Here is a 17,296-nt window from a genome sequence, read left to right on the forward strand (position 1 = left end):
GTTTTATGACTAAGCACTAAGCCTGGTTCCCAAAATTTAAAAAAAAAAAAAAAAAAGAAAAAAAAGAGGGTTTGCAAAATTTTCAACTTATGAAAAGTATTACCAATTTCTCAATTTCAAAGATAGATAGCTTTTTTCTTTCCAAAATAGTTATATCTAAATCCATATTAAAGGATCTAGCGTCCTCTGATGCATACATATAATTCCAAGTAATCTGATCTGGGAATACATGTAGCAGGAGAAAAGAACTGTAAGGATATATACCCTGAGGGATGTAGGTAGCCATGAAGTTCACTTATTGTTCTGGAAAATAAAATCAAACTATGATCTCTGTGGATTTCCCTGAAATTTAATGAAAAAACAGGTCAAAAGTGAATTGTTATTGGTATTTTTGACTGACAGCAATCATAGAATCATAGAATGGTTTGGGATGGAAAGGACCTTAAAGATCATCAAGTTCCAAACCCCTGCTATGGGCAGGGACACCTTCCACTAGACCAGGTTGCTCAAAGCCCCGTCCAACCTGGCCTTGAACACTGCCAGGGAGGGGGCAGCCACAGCTTCTCTGGGAAACCTGTTCCAGTGTCTCACCACCCTCACAGTAAATTTCTTCCTTATACCTAATCTAAATCTACCCTATTTCAGTTTAACACCATTTCCTGTCGTCAAGTCACTACATTCCCTGATAAAGAGTCCCTCCCCATCTTTCCTGTAGCCCCCTTTAAGTACTGGAAGGCCGCTATAAGGTCCCTCTGGAGCCTTCTCTTCTCTACACTGAAAAATCCCAACTCTCTCAGCCTGTCCTCATAAGGGAGGTGCTGCAGCCCCCTGTTCATCTTTGTGGTCCTCCCCTGGATCCGCTCAAGCTGGACCATGATCTTGTTATGCTGGAGTCCCCAGAGCTGGACACAGTACTCCAGGTGGGGTATCACAAGAGTGGAATAGAAGGGGACAATCACCTCCCTTGACCTGCTGGCCACACTTCTCTTGATGCAGCCCAGGATATGTTTGGCTTTCTGGGCTGTGAGCACACATTGCTGGCTCAGAGTCAGTTTTCCATCCACCAATATCCCCAAGTCCTTCTCTGCAGGGCTGCTCTCAATCCACTATTTGCTCAGAAGAATCAATTGATTGCTCAAGAAAACAACTTCATAAACAAAGTCATTCCCCTTCCACAAAAGAGCAGGAACTCTGCAGATGTATGTTTGGATTCATAAAAGTGTTACTCAAATACTAAAATATGCATAGCTATAAATGAAATACTTCCAATAAAACCATTATTAAATTCTAATCAGGGTCACAGGAGACCCACCAAATTTCTACAGCAAAAAACTTTAAAGAAAACGAAATGACCTAGCTGAAAATTAAATAAAAAATTGTGCCCACTGATTTTAGTTCTCTGAGAACTAGCTACAATTTATTTTTTTAAGTCTTCTCTATGAACTTTATCAATAGGTAAAACAACATTAAATAACTAAGACCTCTACATTGCTGAAGTCTTATGCTGGAGATTTTAAAAATATATAAATACATATTAATTTTGGCTTGATTGCATGATTATGTTGTCATTTATTATTATTTCTTTTTCTTTTCTTTTACAAAACTAAGGACAGCTTTTCAGCTCATGTAAACTAGATAATTCTGTTGTTTTTGTAGATTATTCTATACTGATACTAGCTCTTATCGACTAGCTCTCTTCCTCTCTCTAATTTACTGTGTCTCCTCAGCTTGCTTTCTGATCAGGAAATCAAAAAGATGTGATATAAACCTTTCTGGAAATCTGACATTTACCTTTGCAATACTACTTTTTCCATATGTTACTGATTTTTCTTTTGTTATGACTACATAAAATAAAAGAGAAGTGCTACAATACACTGCAGAACTGATGAATAGAGAAGAAGGCCTTTCTTACTGCACGGTCCAGAATTCATTGCTTTTCCTCTGTCCTCAATAAAGACAAAATGAAAGAAGATAACAGAGTGGATTCCTGCAAAGCAGCTACTGACAACTTAGAAAAATAGAAGCCTTGTTACCTGAAATGATTTGAACACACGTGGCTGCTACTCAGAGCAATATCCTTATCACAGATGTATACAGCGAATTTGAGCAAAGGAGATTAATTCCTAAGCTTTCTTCTATAATTCCACTCTATAAACTTCTAAAACATGTATTTGAACAAGAACTGAAACCCCATTTAAGTACCATTACCACATCCTACATACATCCATGTCCAGCTCTCCTCTAAATGTACATGTTAAACATAGGTCTCTGGCCTCATAATGGTGATATGTTCTTTATACATCTGATCTTAGTGCTCTGACTTTTTACAAAATGTTTAAATACAAGCTGAACCTGAATGATTGACCATTTTTCCTGGAAATTAGAATGATGATCCTGTTACAGCTGCTTAGTTTCTCCTATTAAGTAGAACAGCCTCAAAAGTAGTTATTGAGGATCCCCACTATGACTACTGAGAAATTCAGATTTCTGCAACATGAAAGAATTAAACTGAGGCCTCTTACACTGTAGCTGAATGTTACAGCTGTAAAGCATTTTATTTAGAAAGACTATGAATCTAGCCCTCCTTTTTGTTTGCTTTTATCAAAAAGTATCTGTTGTTCTAACACAGCATTTTGTGTTGAATTTTTTTCCCTAGACACCAGGCATTTTTATATTTGCTTTAGTAAGACAAACCTTCAACAAAAGGACATTTTTATTCCAAATTTTGGATTGACTTCTGAACTAAAGGTATTTATTTTTCTGATGCTCCTTCAAATAGTAGGTGACCAAATGATCACAGGTTTCAGAATTCATAATCAAACACTAGCAATATCTGCATCTTGTTATACAGAACAGTATTTCCTTCTCTTATTTCTTGATCTAAAAAGGTGACTGCTCAATACAAAACAGTAAATTCTTGCTGTGGGGATTTGCTCTGTTTCTGCATTCAGAGACACACACAGATGTACTCTGCTCCTGATAGCCCTGGAGAGAACATGTAGCCACAACAAGAAAGGAAATTATTCTTTCTTGCAAGACTATCAACAGACTAGTTAACTATGGTCTGAGTGCTGAATGTTGCTACTTTGACCTGTACTGAGTTGCATTTATAAAAACCCCTGGCCTTGAAATACTGGCACCACTGAAGTCAATAGATGCTTTAACAGAGCACAGTTGTGGTACTGGAAATTAGGAAAAAAACCAAAAGCATAAATTCAAGTGACCTTACATGTTCCAAAACGCTTTTTACTTGTTAATAGAACACTTTTTTTTTTTTTTTTTCTTCAGAAGTCACAGGCATAATCAAACTGATACATTACAAGATAAAAATTGAACTTCAAAATGTTTATTGCACAGCAGCTTCCTCGAATAAATCTGTACTTGTCTACACTTCATATGGAATTATACTTTCACCTCAGGTTAAGGGGAAATGCTTGGGGGGGGGAAACAGGCTGACCAGCTGGGAAGGAGGGGTCCCCAGACAAAAAAAGAGAACTTTGCCAAAATAATATATTCTAAAAAAAATCCTACAGAAGTAATATTTTCATTCTACATCACCATTAGAATTATTGTATTGAAAAAAAAATACAACATGCTTGCATATACATGATTGAAATAAAAAGGAAACTAAATTAAAACATAAGACTATCATGTGGATTATGTTTAGTTGAAAATATTTCTTATGACCTGAAAATCTAGTCTTTCAAAATTCTGTACATATTTAAATTTTATACACTTTTTAAACCCAATCCTAAATACAGTTTAATAAAGATCATACATGTGTTTCCTTACTTATGTGTACTTCTTAAAAAGATAAATAACAATTATTTTTAGACATTGATAATGGAATGCATGTAATACAAAAACAGACTCCATTTTCAAGAAAATTCTTGGATGACCTTTTTAAGAAAATAGAGCATGTTCATATTCAAAAATTAAAGAGTATTTGCTTTGTGACCTTCATCAAAGAATTCATCAGACTGTTAACTTGTCACCACATTACTTTTGTACACTTGAATATTCTTAGCAATACCTATTTCCAGTGAAAAACAATACTGTGCAAGCACATGTGCTGAATTTACTATTCTTCTATAGTATTTAATTCTTTTGAGAGAGGTAATAATACAAACATGCATGTTTGAATTAAACATGATTATATGAGGAAATCCACCGATAACACCAAACCTCTGTATTTTAGAACCAGGCTGTTCACAAAACATATAAAAAGTTGATATATAGCAAAATTTGCCATTAAACTTCTTAGGTTATTCTGCTCATACCACCAGTGATGTACCAAAATAACTGTAGTGTTTTCTTGTAGCTCTGGGATTATAATGGGTCTGTTTGGTTGTTTTGGGGTTTTTTTTGCAATTACAGCAATTTGTTGAGGAAAAAGAATTGGAAAGAAAGGAAGGAACAGCAAAGAATAAATATATGAATGTATAAATAGGTGGGAAAAAAGTGTTATCTATTCTGGTTTCATCTATTTCTAAGCAGTGAAACTAATTTACTTTTTTTGAATAAGTTGAAAAAAAACCCCATACCATAATTAAACCCCACATTTTAAAAATGTTGTTCTGAATTGTCAGGTTGAGTTGTTATATACTGCTAATTTGTGAAAGCTGTTTTTCAGCAATTTCAAATGTCATTTTATTTAAAATTTCAGTTTAATAGGTATCACATATCAGGTTCATGCTGAGAAGACTTTGGTAGTAGTCAGGGAAATAAAAAATCAAGCAGAATAATACTATAAATTCTGTCTTTCCATTTCCAAATCCATGCTTTTTTCCTGAGAATGTTTCAAAAAACAAGCAGTCTTACTTTTGTATTCCAGGTGAAAACCAGCTGCTGCCACACTAATGTCAGAGTGAAAATGCAGGTAAAGTTGATTGGAAGTGCTATTCAACAATGCTGGCACAGTTGTCCCTGGAAAAATAAAAGTTTTAGAGTAAGATGTAGCATGCTGATATGTCAGAGTTTTATACTGAAAAGAGATAACCAGTACTGAATCAGACAGGCTCATTTTCTTTTCATTATGTGCATCGAAATCTCAAACATTCTGCTATGTTCTGCCTTGTTTTCTCCTGAAGCTGAAAGAAAAATTTTATTACAAGTCATGATCCTAAGGAGCTATGCAAGGACAATCAAATAAGATCCCACCATGTTCAGATGAAATTGTATTGACTTAGATAGAAAAAAGAGGAGTAAACAGAAAAAATCACATAAGTAAGGGATATGATTACGAGAATAAGCTCAACTGACATTTGACTTTTCTCCACATGGATAAAAAACCTGCAATGCAGAACAGAGCAGTCCAGTTTTTTTTCTGTGTCCACTCCACACATTCTTCCCAGAATAATATTTCAACCACTTACCCTAATTCTGAGGGTATGACAGGAAGTGAAGAAGCAGTTGCAACACTTTTTTTAAAAAAGCCAAATATACTAGCTTTATCTAACTCAAATAACTGTAATAAAATTGGGTGGCCTGACTTCAGTGTGAGCTATGCAAGCAGCTTATCACTAACCCTGGACACATTCTTTCCCACTAGCACTGCTAAGTCTGACACAACGTTTTCTTCATTACCACATGACTACTATGCAACTCACATTCTGCATTCTAAAGCTGGAACACCTACTGAGGCTAAACATTACATCATTTTCTATGATTACCCTCAAAGACAGTGTCAAGTAGTTAATGAATTTCAATGGTGGTTGCATAGGAAATGTTTTCATTTCCTGTGGGGCATTTGCTGTTTCTATAGCAACTGAGAGCCGACTAGGCATGATCTTGAAACTCATGCTTATAAAGAAACACTTCGTGAGTCCACAGTCTAAACTAGGAAATAGGAAACGCTTTTAAATCTAATACTGTATTAAGCAAAATCTGGTGAGGAGCTAAAAGATGATGAGCTGTCCTTTAAGGAAGGTTTTACTGTCTGACATGGAAGCTCCAAGTATGGAAATTCATGACAGTACAGAGCATTCACATCACACAATACTTACCATGGAATACAGAAAATAGTGAAACATCTTCCTGGAGGGCGGACTTAATACAGTATCCATACAGAATTTGAAATACGTTTAAGGAGGAGTTTGAGGCGCCTGTTCTGTAAGAATGAGGATGTTGACTCAGAGGGATTATACTCTTCATTGAACAAAACTGCTCTTCTGGCAGTTCCGTTGTAGGATTTGCGAACATTTAACACCACTCTTTTACTTCCTCAGAGGATGATATTCAATAAGACGAGAAATTATATCCTATTGTACCATGAGAAATAAATGAGGCTAGAGTTTTAATTCTCAGAATTGCCACATTTAGTGGTATAGTTCAGGCTGGCAGCCCGTCACAAGTGGGGTCCCCTAGGGATCAATACTGGTCCTCACGCTGTTTCAACATCTTCATAAATGATCTGGATGATGGGATTGAAAGCACCCTCGCCAGGTTTGCCAATGACACTAAACTAGGTGATGAGGTTGACATGACAACCATCTTACAGAGAGACCAGGACAGGTTGAAAGAGTGGACTAGCAAGAACTGTATGAAGTTTAACAAAGGCAAGTGCAAAGTCCTGCACCTGGGTCAGAATAACCAAAGAGCCCAGTACAGGCTAGGATCTGTGTGGGTGTGGAGCAGCCTTGCTGAAAGGGACTTTAGGATCCTAGTGGAAAACAAGACGAACATGAGTCAGCAGTGCACTGCCAAAGCAATGAAGGCAAGTAGGTTCTGGGGCTACATCCAGAGGGGCATTACTAACAGAGACAGAAACATGATCATCCCACTCGCTGCTTGTCAGGCCACACCTGGAGTACTGTTTTGGACCCCACAATTCCAGAGAGACAAGGACAGACTGGACAGGGTCCAAAGGAAGGCCATGAAGATGACCAAAGGGCTGGAGAACCTGCCCTATTTGTAAAGGCTCGAGGAGTTAGGTCTAGTCTCCCCGGAGAAGAGAAAGCTCAGAGGGGGACCTCACCATAGTATTCCAGTACTTAAAAGGCAGCAACAGAGAGGATGGGGGCTCTCTTCACAGGGAGCCACATGGAGAAGACAAAGGCAACAGGTGCAAGTTGCACTGGGAGAGGTTTCACCTCAATGTTAGAAAGAAATTTTTTACAGTGAGAACAGTTACGGGAACAACCTCCCCAGGGATGTGGTAGAGTCCCGACTGGAAGTTTTCAAAATGCAGTTGGACAGAGTGCTGGACAATGTCATCAAGGCTCTCCTTCCCACAAAAGGTTGGACGGCATGATCTTTTGATGTCCTTTCCAATGTGGGCTGTTCTATGATTCTATGATCTAACTGAAATTTTATAGATGGCTTGCCAACATCTGCTTCTTCTGGGACCCATGGGCCCATGTCCCAGCCTGGTCTCAGCCTGTCCCAGTCCTTAGAGAGATGCCCAATGCCCAGGGCCTGGGCTGCCCAGTACCCACCAGCTGCCCTGCTCCTGGCTGGGGCTGTGGGTCAAGCCTGGATGTCAGGCCCTGCTCTGCCACTCCAGGGAACCCCTGTCACTCCTGGCACCACAAGCACACAAACTGCCAGCCCCTGATGTCCCCTGACACAAGAAAATTATATTGTTATCTTTGTAAAGTCTTCCTTAAGAAACAGTATCCAGTGAATTTACCTTTCCAAATCCACTGTGTGACAGTTTAGCAGCACAGTTTAGTAAGTTCTTAGTAATTAGTTGTATATCTGTCTATGTGCAACACATATTTAGAAACAAATGAATTCACAGAGGGTGACTTGTATTGTACAAGATTTAGTAAGAGAGAAATTATACCTTCTGAATTTTACCACTTATGAAATTACACCTGGAATTCAGTTTCAATTTCACATTACTGGTTCAGTTTTGAAAACAATAGATCTCATGTCAAGTTTAATTATTCTTCATTAGGCTTTTCCCATACACAAAATAATTCTTCATTTTAAGTCTGACATTCATTATACATAAGAAATTCACAAAAACCTGTGCTACTTTATCTCCAGTGAAATACTTCTAATACAAAAAAATCTGTCTTTTTCAGTTTCCCTAGAAATTAGGAAGCCTTTTAAGCTAAAGCAAGATACACTTTCAGTATAGAATAAGAAAGTGGTTTTAGTTTTGAGTATTGTTAAATGGAATATTGTTAAATGGATTATTTCATCAGTTCTTTATCCAGTTGGTCCAATATATTTGCATATATTTCACTTGTTAAAAGCTGATTACATTTCATAATTTTTTTTTCTTCTTTATTTCCAATTTAATATACAGCATAGCTAGTATAATTTAGTATAAAATGTTACAGCCTTTTGTACTGGATCTGGCTGGGATAGAGTTAAATTTCTTCATAGTAGCTGGCATGGTTCTGTGTTTTGGATTTGTGACAAAAACAGTGTTGATAACACGAGCATGTCTGTTATTTCTGAGAAGTGCTTACACAGTGGTTAAGGCCTTCTCTTGTTTCTCACACTGTCCCACCAGCGAGTGGGCTGGGGTGGGCAAGAAGTTGGGAGGGGACACAGCTGGGACAGCTGATCCCAGATGACCAAAGGGATATTCAATACCATATGATGTCATGCTCAGTAATAAAAGCTGGGGGACAAAAGAGGAAGGGGGGAGTGTTGGCAGTTACAGCATTTCTCTTCCCAAGCAACCGTTATGCATGATAGAGCCCTCCTGTCCTGAAGACAGCTGAACACCTGCCTGTTGTTGGGAAGCAGTGAATGAATTCCTTGTTTTGCTTGATTGCACGTGCAGCTTTTGCTTTACCTATTATATCGCAACCCATGAATTTTCTCACTTTTACCCTTCTGATTCTCTTCCCTATCCCACTGTGTGGGAGTGAGCAAGTGGTTGGATGGGGCTGAGCTATCTACTGGGATTAACCCACATTTTAATATGTAAATTTTGAGGTGCAACTTCAAAGTATTTAATTCAATATCCAAATAAATAAAATGGGGTTAATTTTTTCAGTTGATCATTCATTTCCTTACATAACGCAATATACATATATACTTTAAAAGTTTGTGAAGTCACCAGAGAGGCAAAATTCCACAAAATGCTTTAGCTACACCAGAATAAGATCAGGCTTGTGATAGAGTTCATAAGACTGGGACATTATTTGTGACTTAATCTTATAATAGATGTCTCGTTCTCTTGGTTTATAGAACATGTTCTTTCTATAAAAAAATTCTTATAAAAAAGGGAGTAAAACTATATATGCCTGATGTATATGAAACAAATTACAAGGTTTGTTACATCCCAATTGTAGTAATTTGTTTTGTTCTCTGAGGTCTGGTGAGTTTGGATGAATACTGAATGCTTCATCTTTTTGCTATGTCACGTCCCACTCAGACGAGGGAGCCAAGTGACTCAGATTAGCAAATCCCCAATGGAGCGGACAACAAGTCTCCAAGTCCAAACATTTATTAACTACCCACAGTGTACTAATTGAACACACGATAATTGGGTAAGTATATGGGAAGTTGTGGCAAGCAATACAATATGCCTTGCATTGTTTAATGGGAAAGCGAAAAGAGGGAGATAGAGGGAATGGGGAAATACAGATCACCGGTCTGGGTTTCTGTGCTGATCCTACCAGTGAGGGTTCCAGGAGGCAGCCGTCTTTTTTGCTTGCATCCGTCTTCTTCGCATCACTGCACTCTCCAGGACACCACCCCCATCCCCTTCCCTCCCCTGATTTATACCCACTTTCCTTGGGTCTGTCCCCTAGGTTGACCCACATACCTATGTATCCCATGTATGGGGAGGAGTAAGGTGTTCCATGGGATGATGTCATTAGCATGATCATGTTAGCCTTGTTAACTTATTGAAGGGTGTTAACTTTAATATGCATTTGTGGATAATGAAGCAAAGGTCATTCACTGGACGGATGACCCTTGAAATCTACCCAGGTGCACCAGAGCAGGGCCGTCCTGTCTCCACTGGGCTCCCTCCTCCAGCTGCATTTTGTGTTATTCAGGCAGCCTTATCAGCTTCGACCTCCACAGAATGTACCCTGTGACTCATAGGTTTGTGTTACGAATGTTTGAGGCATTCCTTAGATCAGCCTAAACTTCTTTCTCAGGCTGCTTTTCCTAGTTTATCGCAGGCCTGGTTTCTTGTCTCTCACATCCTGAGAAAGGGAGGCTAATAATGATAAACTATCAAAGAAAGCTTCTTGAATGACAGTGCCAATTTTATATCACTATATCTTCTCTATGGGAGGGGTAAAATAAAAGAAATAATTTTTTTGAAGGTATTATCACCTAAATCCCACTAATGAAAGCTAAATATTTTAGTATCATATTTTCTTCCAAAAATTTGTCTTTGAATTTGAATATTGACATATTTACAGCACCTGAAATCTCCCCCCCAAAAAGAGAACATTTCATAATGATATCAGAACCAGTATCAATGTATACAAGGAGTATATATAACTATACTCCTTGTCTATATTTGTGAGAAAGCAAAGGTATGTTCTCTCACACACCCATATACAGAACTGTATCTTTAAATCATGGCATATCCTCACCTGAAAAGCTCCCAAGACGCGGTGCTGTCATATCTCCACCATCGTATATTTCAAGAGAGTCCCAATTATGTTCAGTGGCAAAGCTGATGACCTGGATCTGTAAAACACCACCACAGAACTTTTTAAACCAACTAGCCATATCTATTTTTAAATGTTCTAGAAACCACAAAAAAAAAAGATAACAGCCCCAAAGAAAATATAACTAAACAGATCCAAACAAAAGCACCTGAGTGAAAAAAATCTAAGTAAAAACATTAAGGTTCACTTTTGTCTTAACTTTCACAAAATATGACACTAGGTAATTAGGAAGGATTTTGCACATATGTTGCATGTTTATAAATAATTACTCAAAGTGTAAATAAGCAGATAAGACAGTGCAGACCTCTCAAGTGCCTCAGTGATATCCTAGCAGATAGAAAGGCTTGGCATTTGCATACCAGACTGAAGGATCAGGACCTGCTTTCAATATTCTATACAGTTAAAAGAGAAAACTGCTTGTTAACCATTTCTCATCCATACCCTCATGTAAAAATAAACATAGAAGAAAACTAACCAAAGTAATACTGAGAAAGACAAAACACAAATATATCGAGTACCCCCAAAAATTTTTTTAATGACTGCTATTTTCTGACACTTCTAGAGAAATAAACAATTACTTTTTAAACTGAACCACAAAGTACTTAATATTCCATGCTTGACAGAATATAGACTTGCCTGAATACCTGATCCCTCAGTCACTATGATTTTCCACACACAATTCAAGCTGTTACCATAAGGTTCAGGGTAACCTGGTGAAAGAATAGTACCTCTCCGTTCAGTAAAATTCCCACTGCATGGCACTGAAAGAAAGTATTATCATGAATTATTACAAAACTTAAACTACTTCAGAGAACAGAAAAGTTGTAATAATTTTACTAAGATAATTCTCTTTTGTAGCCTAAACACATAGACGTGAAACAATAATCTGAACTTAGAAAGCAATGTTATCTAAAATATATGAACAATATAAAGCATAAGCTACAACCTGCATGAATAAATAATTCAGAAGTTAATTTCATTTTGAATGTGTACAGCCTAGCAGCACAACCTAATCATGTCTTACCTGAGAGTAACAACAAACTGTAAAGACATAACATTAAACACCAATCATGATTGACAGAAATCATGTGAATTTACCCACAGCCTAAGATAGTTCCAATAGTGGATCTAGCTGGTAAAGGAGTGTGGTACATTAAACATTTTTACTGTATATGCAATTGCTTCTTTAAGGTTCAACAAAACAGAACTAAGGTAAACAAAAAAAGGTAACACACAGAAAATAGGACACCTACATTTATTTTTAGAACACTAAATATAAACTCCTATCAATGGCAATAACTTTTGGATATAAATCCAAGGACGGAGAGAAGAAAACCTTTCAACATTTACAAAAAAAACCATTATCCCACTGCAGGTCTATTGACAGTGAAATAAAATTAGCTATACTTAACAATGCTATCATTTTTCAGTGCATACTATGCTTCTACTTGTGAAAAGAAATTATCGTCCTATGTGTGATAGAAATATAGAACAAGTACTGTGTAATGAAACAGGTAGACACTTCTGGAGAATTAAATTCTGTCCTGTATTTCAAGCTGTAGATGAGTCATGGAAATAATGAATGTTCAAGAAAATGTGTATCACACTTGTTCATATAATCTAAGTCATTATACAAAACACTATACTGCCTACCAGCCAGCTGGTACTCAATTACTTTTTGATATGGAAAACTGCTCTTTTAAATTGGGCATGACTGATATTAATCGAAGGAGAGTGAATATATGTGTTAAATACTATTTTCTGAAACAGTTCCTGAATTCTTATTCAGAGACATGTGTGACAGAACAGATGACTTAAATGTAATTGCTTACCTACACAGCTTGGTACTGTGTCGTTCCACTGAGCTAAGGCATTAGGCACAGACTGACATCGGATAGCTTTTGAGCCTTGTAGCAGATAGCCAGGACTGCACTCAAATCGAACAACAGAGCCTGCTGAAAACTCAGAGCCGATTCTCCTTCCATACCTAGGCTCTGGAACTGAGCTACACTGTGTATCACTTGTGCGTGGAACAGCTGCAGAAAGAGAGGGGGGGGGGGGGGAAAAAAAGCCACAAATCCAAATGACAGTCATCATTTAAAAAATGAACAGACCACTAAAAATGCTCATTGTTTCTTGTAGGACAGAGCTTAATTGTTCCTTTTACTTGCTCTGCTCCTGTATTCTCAAAGAATGGTCTAATGCTTTCATGGCTGTTAGCTGGACTGAGGTTTCAGCCTGTGACCATGTACAGTGATGTGAGTGCCATGGCAGCCTGGAGAACAACTGACTTTGGAATCATGTCCTTAGACACAAGGGGATCAGTCGGTGTTTCAGCTGCCCTTTTTAATGACAGGATACTACACCTACCACCTATTTTATTTATTAAATATGAAAGTTTTGCCTTCACATTAGAAGTTTCTCATGAGAAGCAAAGAAAAATATTATGCTGTAGATAATCAGATATAAAACCAATGTAATATACAAATACTTGATTTATCATATTGGAAAATACAAAGTAATAACAATGTACCCTCAAGGCTATTTCAGTGTTTACAGTTAACCACAATTATTTTTACCCACAGTTTCTGAGAATTCATAAACCTGATGTGATACAAAAACATTTAAAGGACTGTAAGCAACATTTAAAAAGCAAAATAATAAAATTCATTAGACTCCCATGGGCTTATTTTCCCTTTGGATTTGTTATTTATAACCAGTTCTTTATAACAGGCATTTTTTTGTACTGACTGACTCTTGGTATTGTGGCTGCTGTTTGTGTATCGTACTTGTTATTTCTACATTTCATTTTGCAGTTAGATAGTAAATGTCAAAAAAAAAAAAGAAAAAAATATAGAAATATAATTTGTGTGCAATATCATCTATGTTTTACACTATAATAAAATAAATATATATTAAAAATAATCTCATTAAATATAAGCAGTTTTTCTTTGTGAGTGACATGTTCAAAAGCTTTGTTTGATCAGTTCGGTTTCTTCAATAATCACTTTCAGCGGATCACTGCATCTAGATAAGAATAAATAAAACCATGAAAACTGCCTGTCATTTAGTCCTTAATTAACAAAGACATAAAACGGCACAGGAAAAAAAAAAAAAAAAGGTGTTTAGAATTTATTCCTGGAAAATTTTGAAATATGATGTGCTTGACTTACTAAGCTATTTTAAGACTACTATAAACAGAATCACTATTACATTTTATTTTATTATAGTTGCAGAAGACTTTAGCCTTGAAAGCATAAGAAAGTTATAAAATGTATCCAAGATCGAAATAAAGGGTCAGAGGTAAACTAACATATTCCTGGAATGATAACTAGACAATGCTACAAAACAAAAGCAAATATATTTTCCAAGTTTTAAAATGGTTACATATAATAATTTACATAGTAGAAACAAACCACTTCCCTTTCAGTAAATTTAATATACCTGCCTTTGTTCAAATAAATGGAATTTTGTGATAAAGTTTTCAACATGACTTCAGTATCACCCACTGCTCTGTGAACCATGTTCATGCATATAGTTCTAACCATGGCAGGAGATTGTTCTGCACTTGTGGAAAGATAATGAAGACACCATACACAGTCAGAGTTCTTGATGGTAACCTGCAGACTAGGTGCAGTCTGCCAGGTCAATTCAACTGGCCCAGCCTGCTCTTTTTGCTTCTCCTTTGTTGGGATTAATAGCTTTTTCTTTATCAAATGGTCTACAGTACAAGGACTATTTTACTCAAAGCTTTTATTTTTTTAAATTGTATAATCCCTTACAACTGACTAGGTGATGATGACTGCTCATGCAGCCAGCCATGTGACTTTCATATGCCTAGAAGTACAGCTTCTGCCATGATTTCTCATTAATCCATCCCTTGGTCAGGACTACTTGCTCAAATGGGAATTTCATTCATGAGATAAATCATTTGCAGTCATGTGATAGCAAAAGGTTCAATACATTGTTGTGGACAAGCCAGTTTTGACTCAGGGAATTTATATTTAATTATGCTTAATTTAATTTATTACAAATTAACATAAAACTCTGATCACTTATACAGGAGTTAAGAAGAAAGAAGACACAATTAAACAAACACTTAATCAAACAGCTTTCTTTCCCTTTCTCCAGGCTCAACTTCTGTCAAACACCTATCCTCCCCCTTCCTTATGTCCATCTTAGTTCCATCAGTGAAGTGAGAGGCAGCACAGGAAGTTGGGGACACGTGCTCTCATTCTGCTTCTTTGTTTTCTTCTGCTGTACTTCAGATCTTCCTCATTTTCTCTCCTGCTGTTTACTTTTTCAAGTTTTCATGTCACTCTGTTTCTTAGTGTACCTGCTCTAGCGTGGATCCCCTGGTGGGCTGCAGTTGCTCAGGGATGTCCCCCTACTGCAGAACAGGTCTTTCACAAGCTGCCAACCCCTCTGAGGTGTTCTCACTCCAGGATGGGTTGCCATCCCTTTGGCATGGAGGGCCTCTTTGAAAGAGTGTGTCTCCAGCAATCTCTCCAGCAGCATCTCCAGCACCACACCCCCAGAAGCATCTCTGGCCCAAAGGAGCTGTCACTTTCTCAAATATCTTTGAGAAAGGGCATGTGCTCCTTTGACTGGTGGAAGTTTTGGCATGTGAGAGGTTGTTTATACCAGCTTCAGAGGAAGCTGTTTGTGAGTGGCACATGATAGCTCATGATCTCCTCCCACACAGGTCACCACTACAGGCCCCTGCTACTTAAACTTTTAGCTTTACATGTGTCCAAACGTTACCTGTCTTCCTAGGAGGCTATATGACCTGAATGAAAATTACAGCATCACTCCTGGAGTATTTTTCATTCATTGTGTGCAGTGCAGCCCCATTACCACTATACTTGATTTCTGAGGTGTCATAGCATTCTCTAACATACAAGGCCACTCCACTGCCTCTCCTTCCCTGTCTATCCCTCCTGAAGAGCTTGTATCCATCGACGGCAAAACTCCAGTCATGTGAGGCATCCCACCACGTTTCTGTGATAGCTACCATGTCATAGTTCTTGTGCTGCATCATGGCCTCAAGCTCCCCCTGTTTGTTGCTCATACTGCGTGCATTGGTAGAGATGCACTTGAGATGAGCTAATGAATCCAACACCTTTTTGTGAGTGTAGGCATTGTTCCCTGCCAGACCCTTCTCGGGTGCTTCCACAGTTCCTAAACATCTTTCCCTTCTCTCAAATGAAATGGCAGAGGGAGAGCCCTCACCAGTCCACCATCCTTCAAGCCTCGGCATGCTTCCCTTGTGCTTATTCCTAAAAGGCCCAGTTATCTCCCCCTCCACCCTCATACCTCTCAGTAAGCCCTGCTAACTCCTGCTCCAGAACCTTTTCCCCCTCTGGGACAGCTGCATCCCCCCTGTCTCATTTGTCAGCAGCAGACCAGGTGCCTTATAAACCTCGCCGTGGTCAAAGAATCCAAAATACCGACGGTGGCACCAGTCTCTGAGACAGGTGTTAATCAGATATGTTTTACACCCTCTTTCAGTGGTTTTCCCTTCCACTTGAGGGATTGATGAAAACACAGCCTGAGCTCCCAAGCCTTCAACTAGCAACCCCAGTGCCTTGAAGTCCTTTTTTAGTTACTTTAGACTTCTCTCTACCACCTCATTGTTACCTGTCTGGATAACCAACAAAGGGTAGTAATCAGAGGGCCACACCAGAGCAGCTTCTTTCCTTTTAGTATCTCTAACCCGAACCCCAGGGAGGGAGTAGACCTCCCTATGGTATGGGTCTGGTCAACATATGGGCCCTAAAAAAAGACTGAAGGCTGCCATTTTACTGAGAGCAGCCAATAAGTAAAACAGCCATGGCAGCCACGAACATCCATGGCTAGAGTTGTGCCAGAATATTCTGTTGTCAGCAGGAAACACTCAATGCCATGTTAAAACTGACATTTTTCTCAGTTTTTTACAGGTTTTAGTAATACTGTATTAATGGTTACAATGAGATAAATGCTACAGGTGCACAAATAAATCATGCTATTCACTGTAAGAGGCACAGTTTTTCTGGGGCTTTTTTTTTTTTTTTTCTGTTTTGAGAACTGCATTAAGAATAAATGTAATGCAAGCCACACATAACAACAAAGTACTCCCATACTGCTTGAAACAGAATTTAGATTTAAGTATTCCATGGCAAAATTCAATGCAGTTTAAAACAGCTATAAAAATTTAGAAAAATAGGTGTGTTCTTCTAAAAGGTGACATGGCTGACAGCCCAGATAAAGTGCCTCTATACCAATGGACTATTTCAGTTGGAATGGTTCTACAACAATCATCTAGCCCAACTGTCTGACCAAGTTAGGGCTGACCAAGTCAAAGCATGTTATTAAGGGCATTATCCAAATCCCTCTTAAACACTGACATGCTTGGGGCATCGACCACCTTTCTAGGAAGCTTGTTGTAAACCAGGACATAATGTGTCATGGTAACATATAGGGAAATAATGCTAACAGTCCTAGATCTGCTCTCTAATTATACTTAGCAGTAACTGTGTGGCTATGCATTTTATTGTTGTTGCAGACTAGATCAACTTAATTGTTAAAGTCACATTCATCTTTTATTGTTGCTCCCTTCTGTCTTTCTTCCACAGTCCTTACTCATATCCTAGTATGGTAACTTTTTTAATAGCCCTCTTTAAAATCTCATTTGACCTCATAAACTAATACATGTATTT

At 37.9% G+C, this 17,296-nt stretch overlaps 1 protein-coding gene across 1 annotated transcript in view; it reads right to left on the reverse strand.

The window, feature by feature from the left end:
* The window catches only part of CSMD1 (CUB and Sushi multiple domains 1), a 1,262,314-nt gene that overhangs the window by 173,835 nt on the left and 1,071,183 nt on the right, over positions 1–17,296 (reverse strand). The window contains exons 34-37 of the mRNA XM_074922368.1: positions 12,431–12,634; positions 11,235–11,359; positions 10,521–10,617; positions 4,822–4,926 (exon numbers count right to left, since the gene is read on the reverse strand). Of these exons, the coding sequence (XP_074778469.1) occupies positions 4,822–4,926; positions 10,521–10,617; positions 11,235–11,359; positions 12,431–12,634 (531 nt within the window). The remainder of the gene's footprint in view (positions 1–4,821; positions 4,927–10,520; positions 10,618–11,234; positions 11,360–12,430; positions 12,635–17,296) is intronic.

The sequence above is a fragment of the Athene noctua genome, chromosome 1 (assembly GCF_965140245.1).
Source record: "Athene noctua chromosome 1, bAthNoc1.hap1.1, whole genome shotgun sequence".
Classification (NCBI taxonomy): Eukaryota; Metazoa; Chordata; class Aves; order Strigiformes; family Strigidae; genus Athene; species Athene noctua.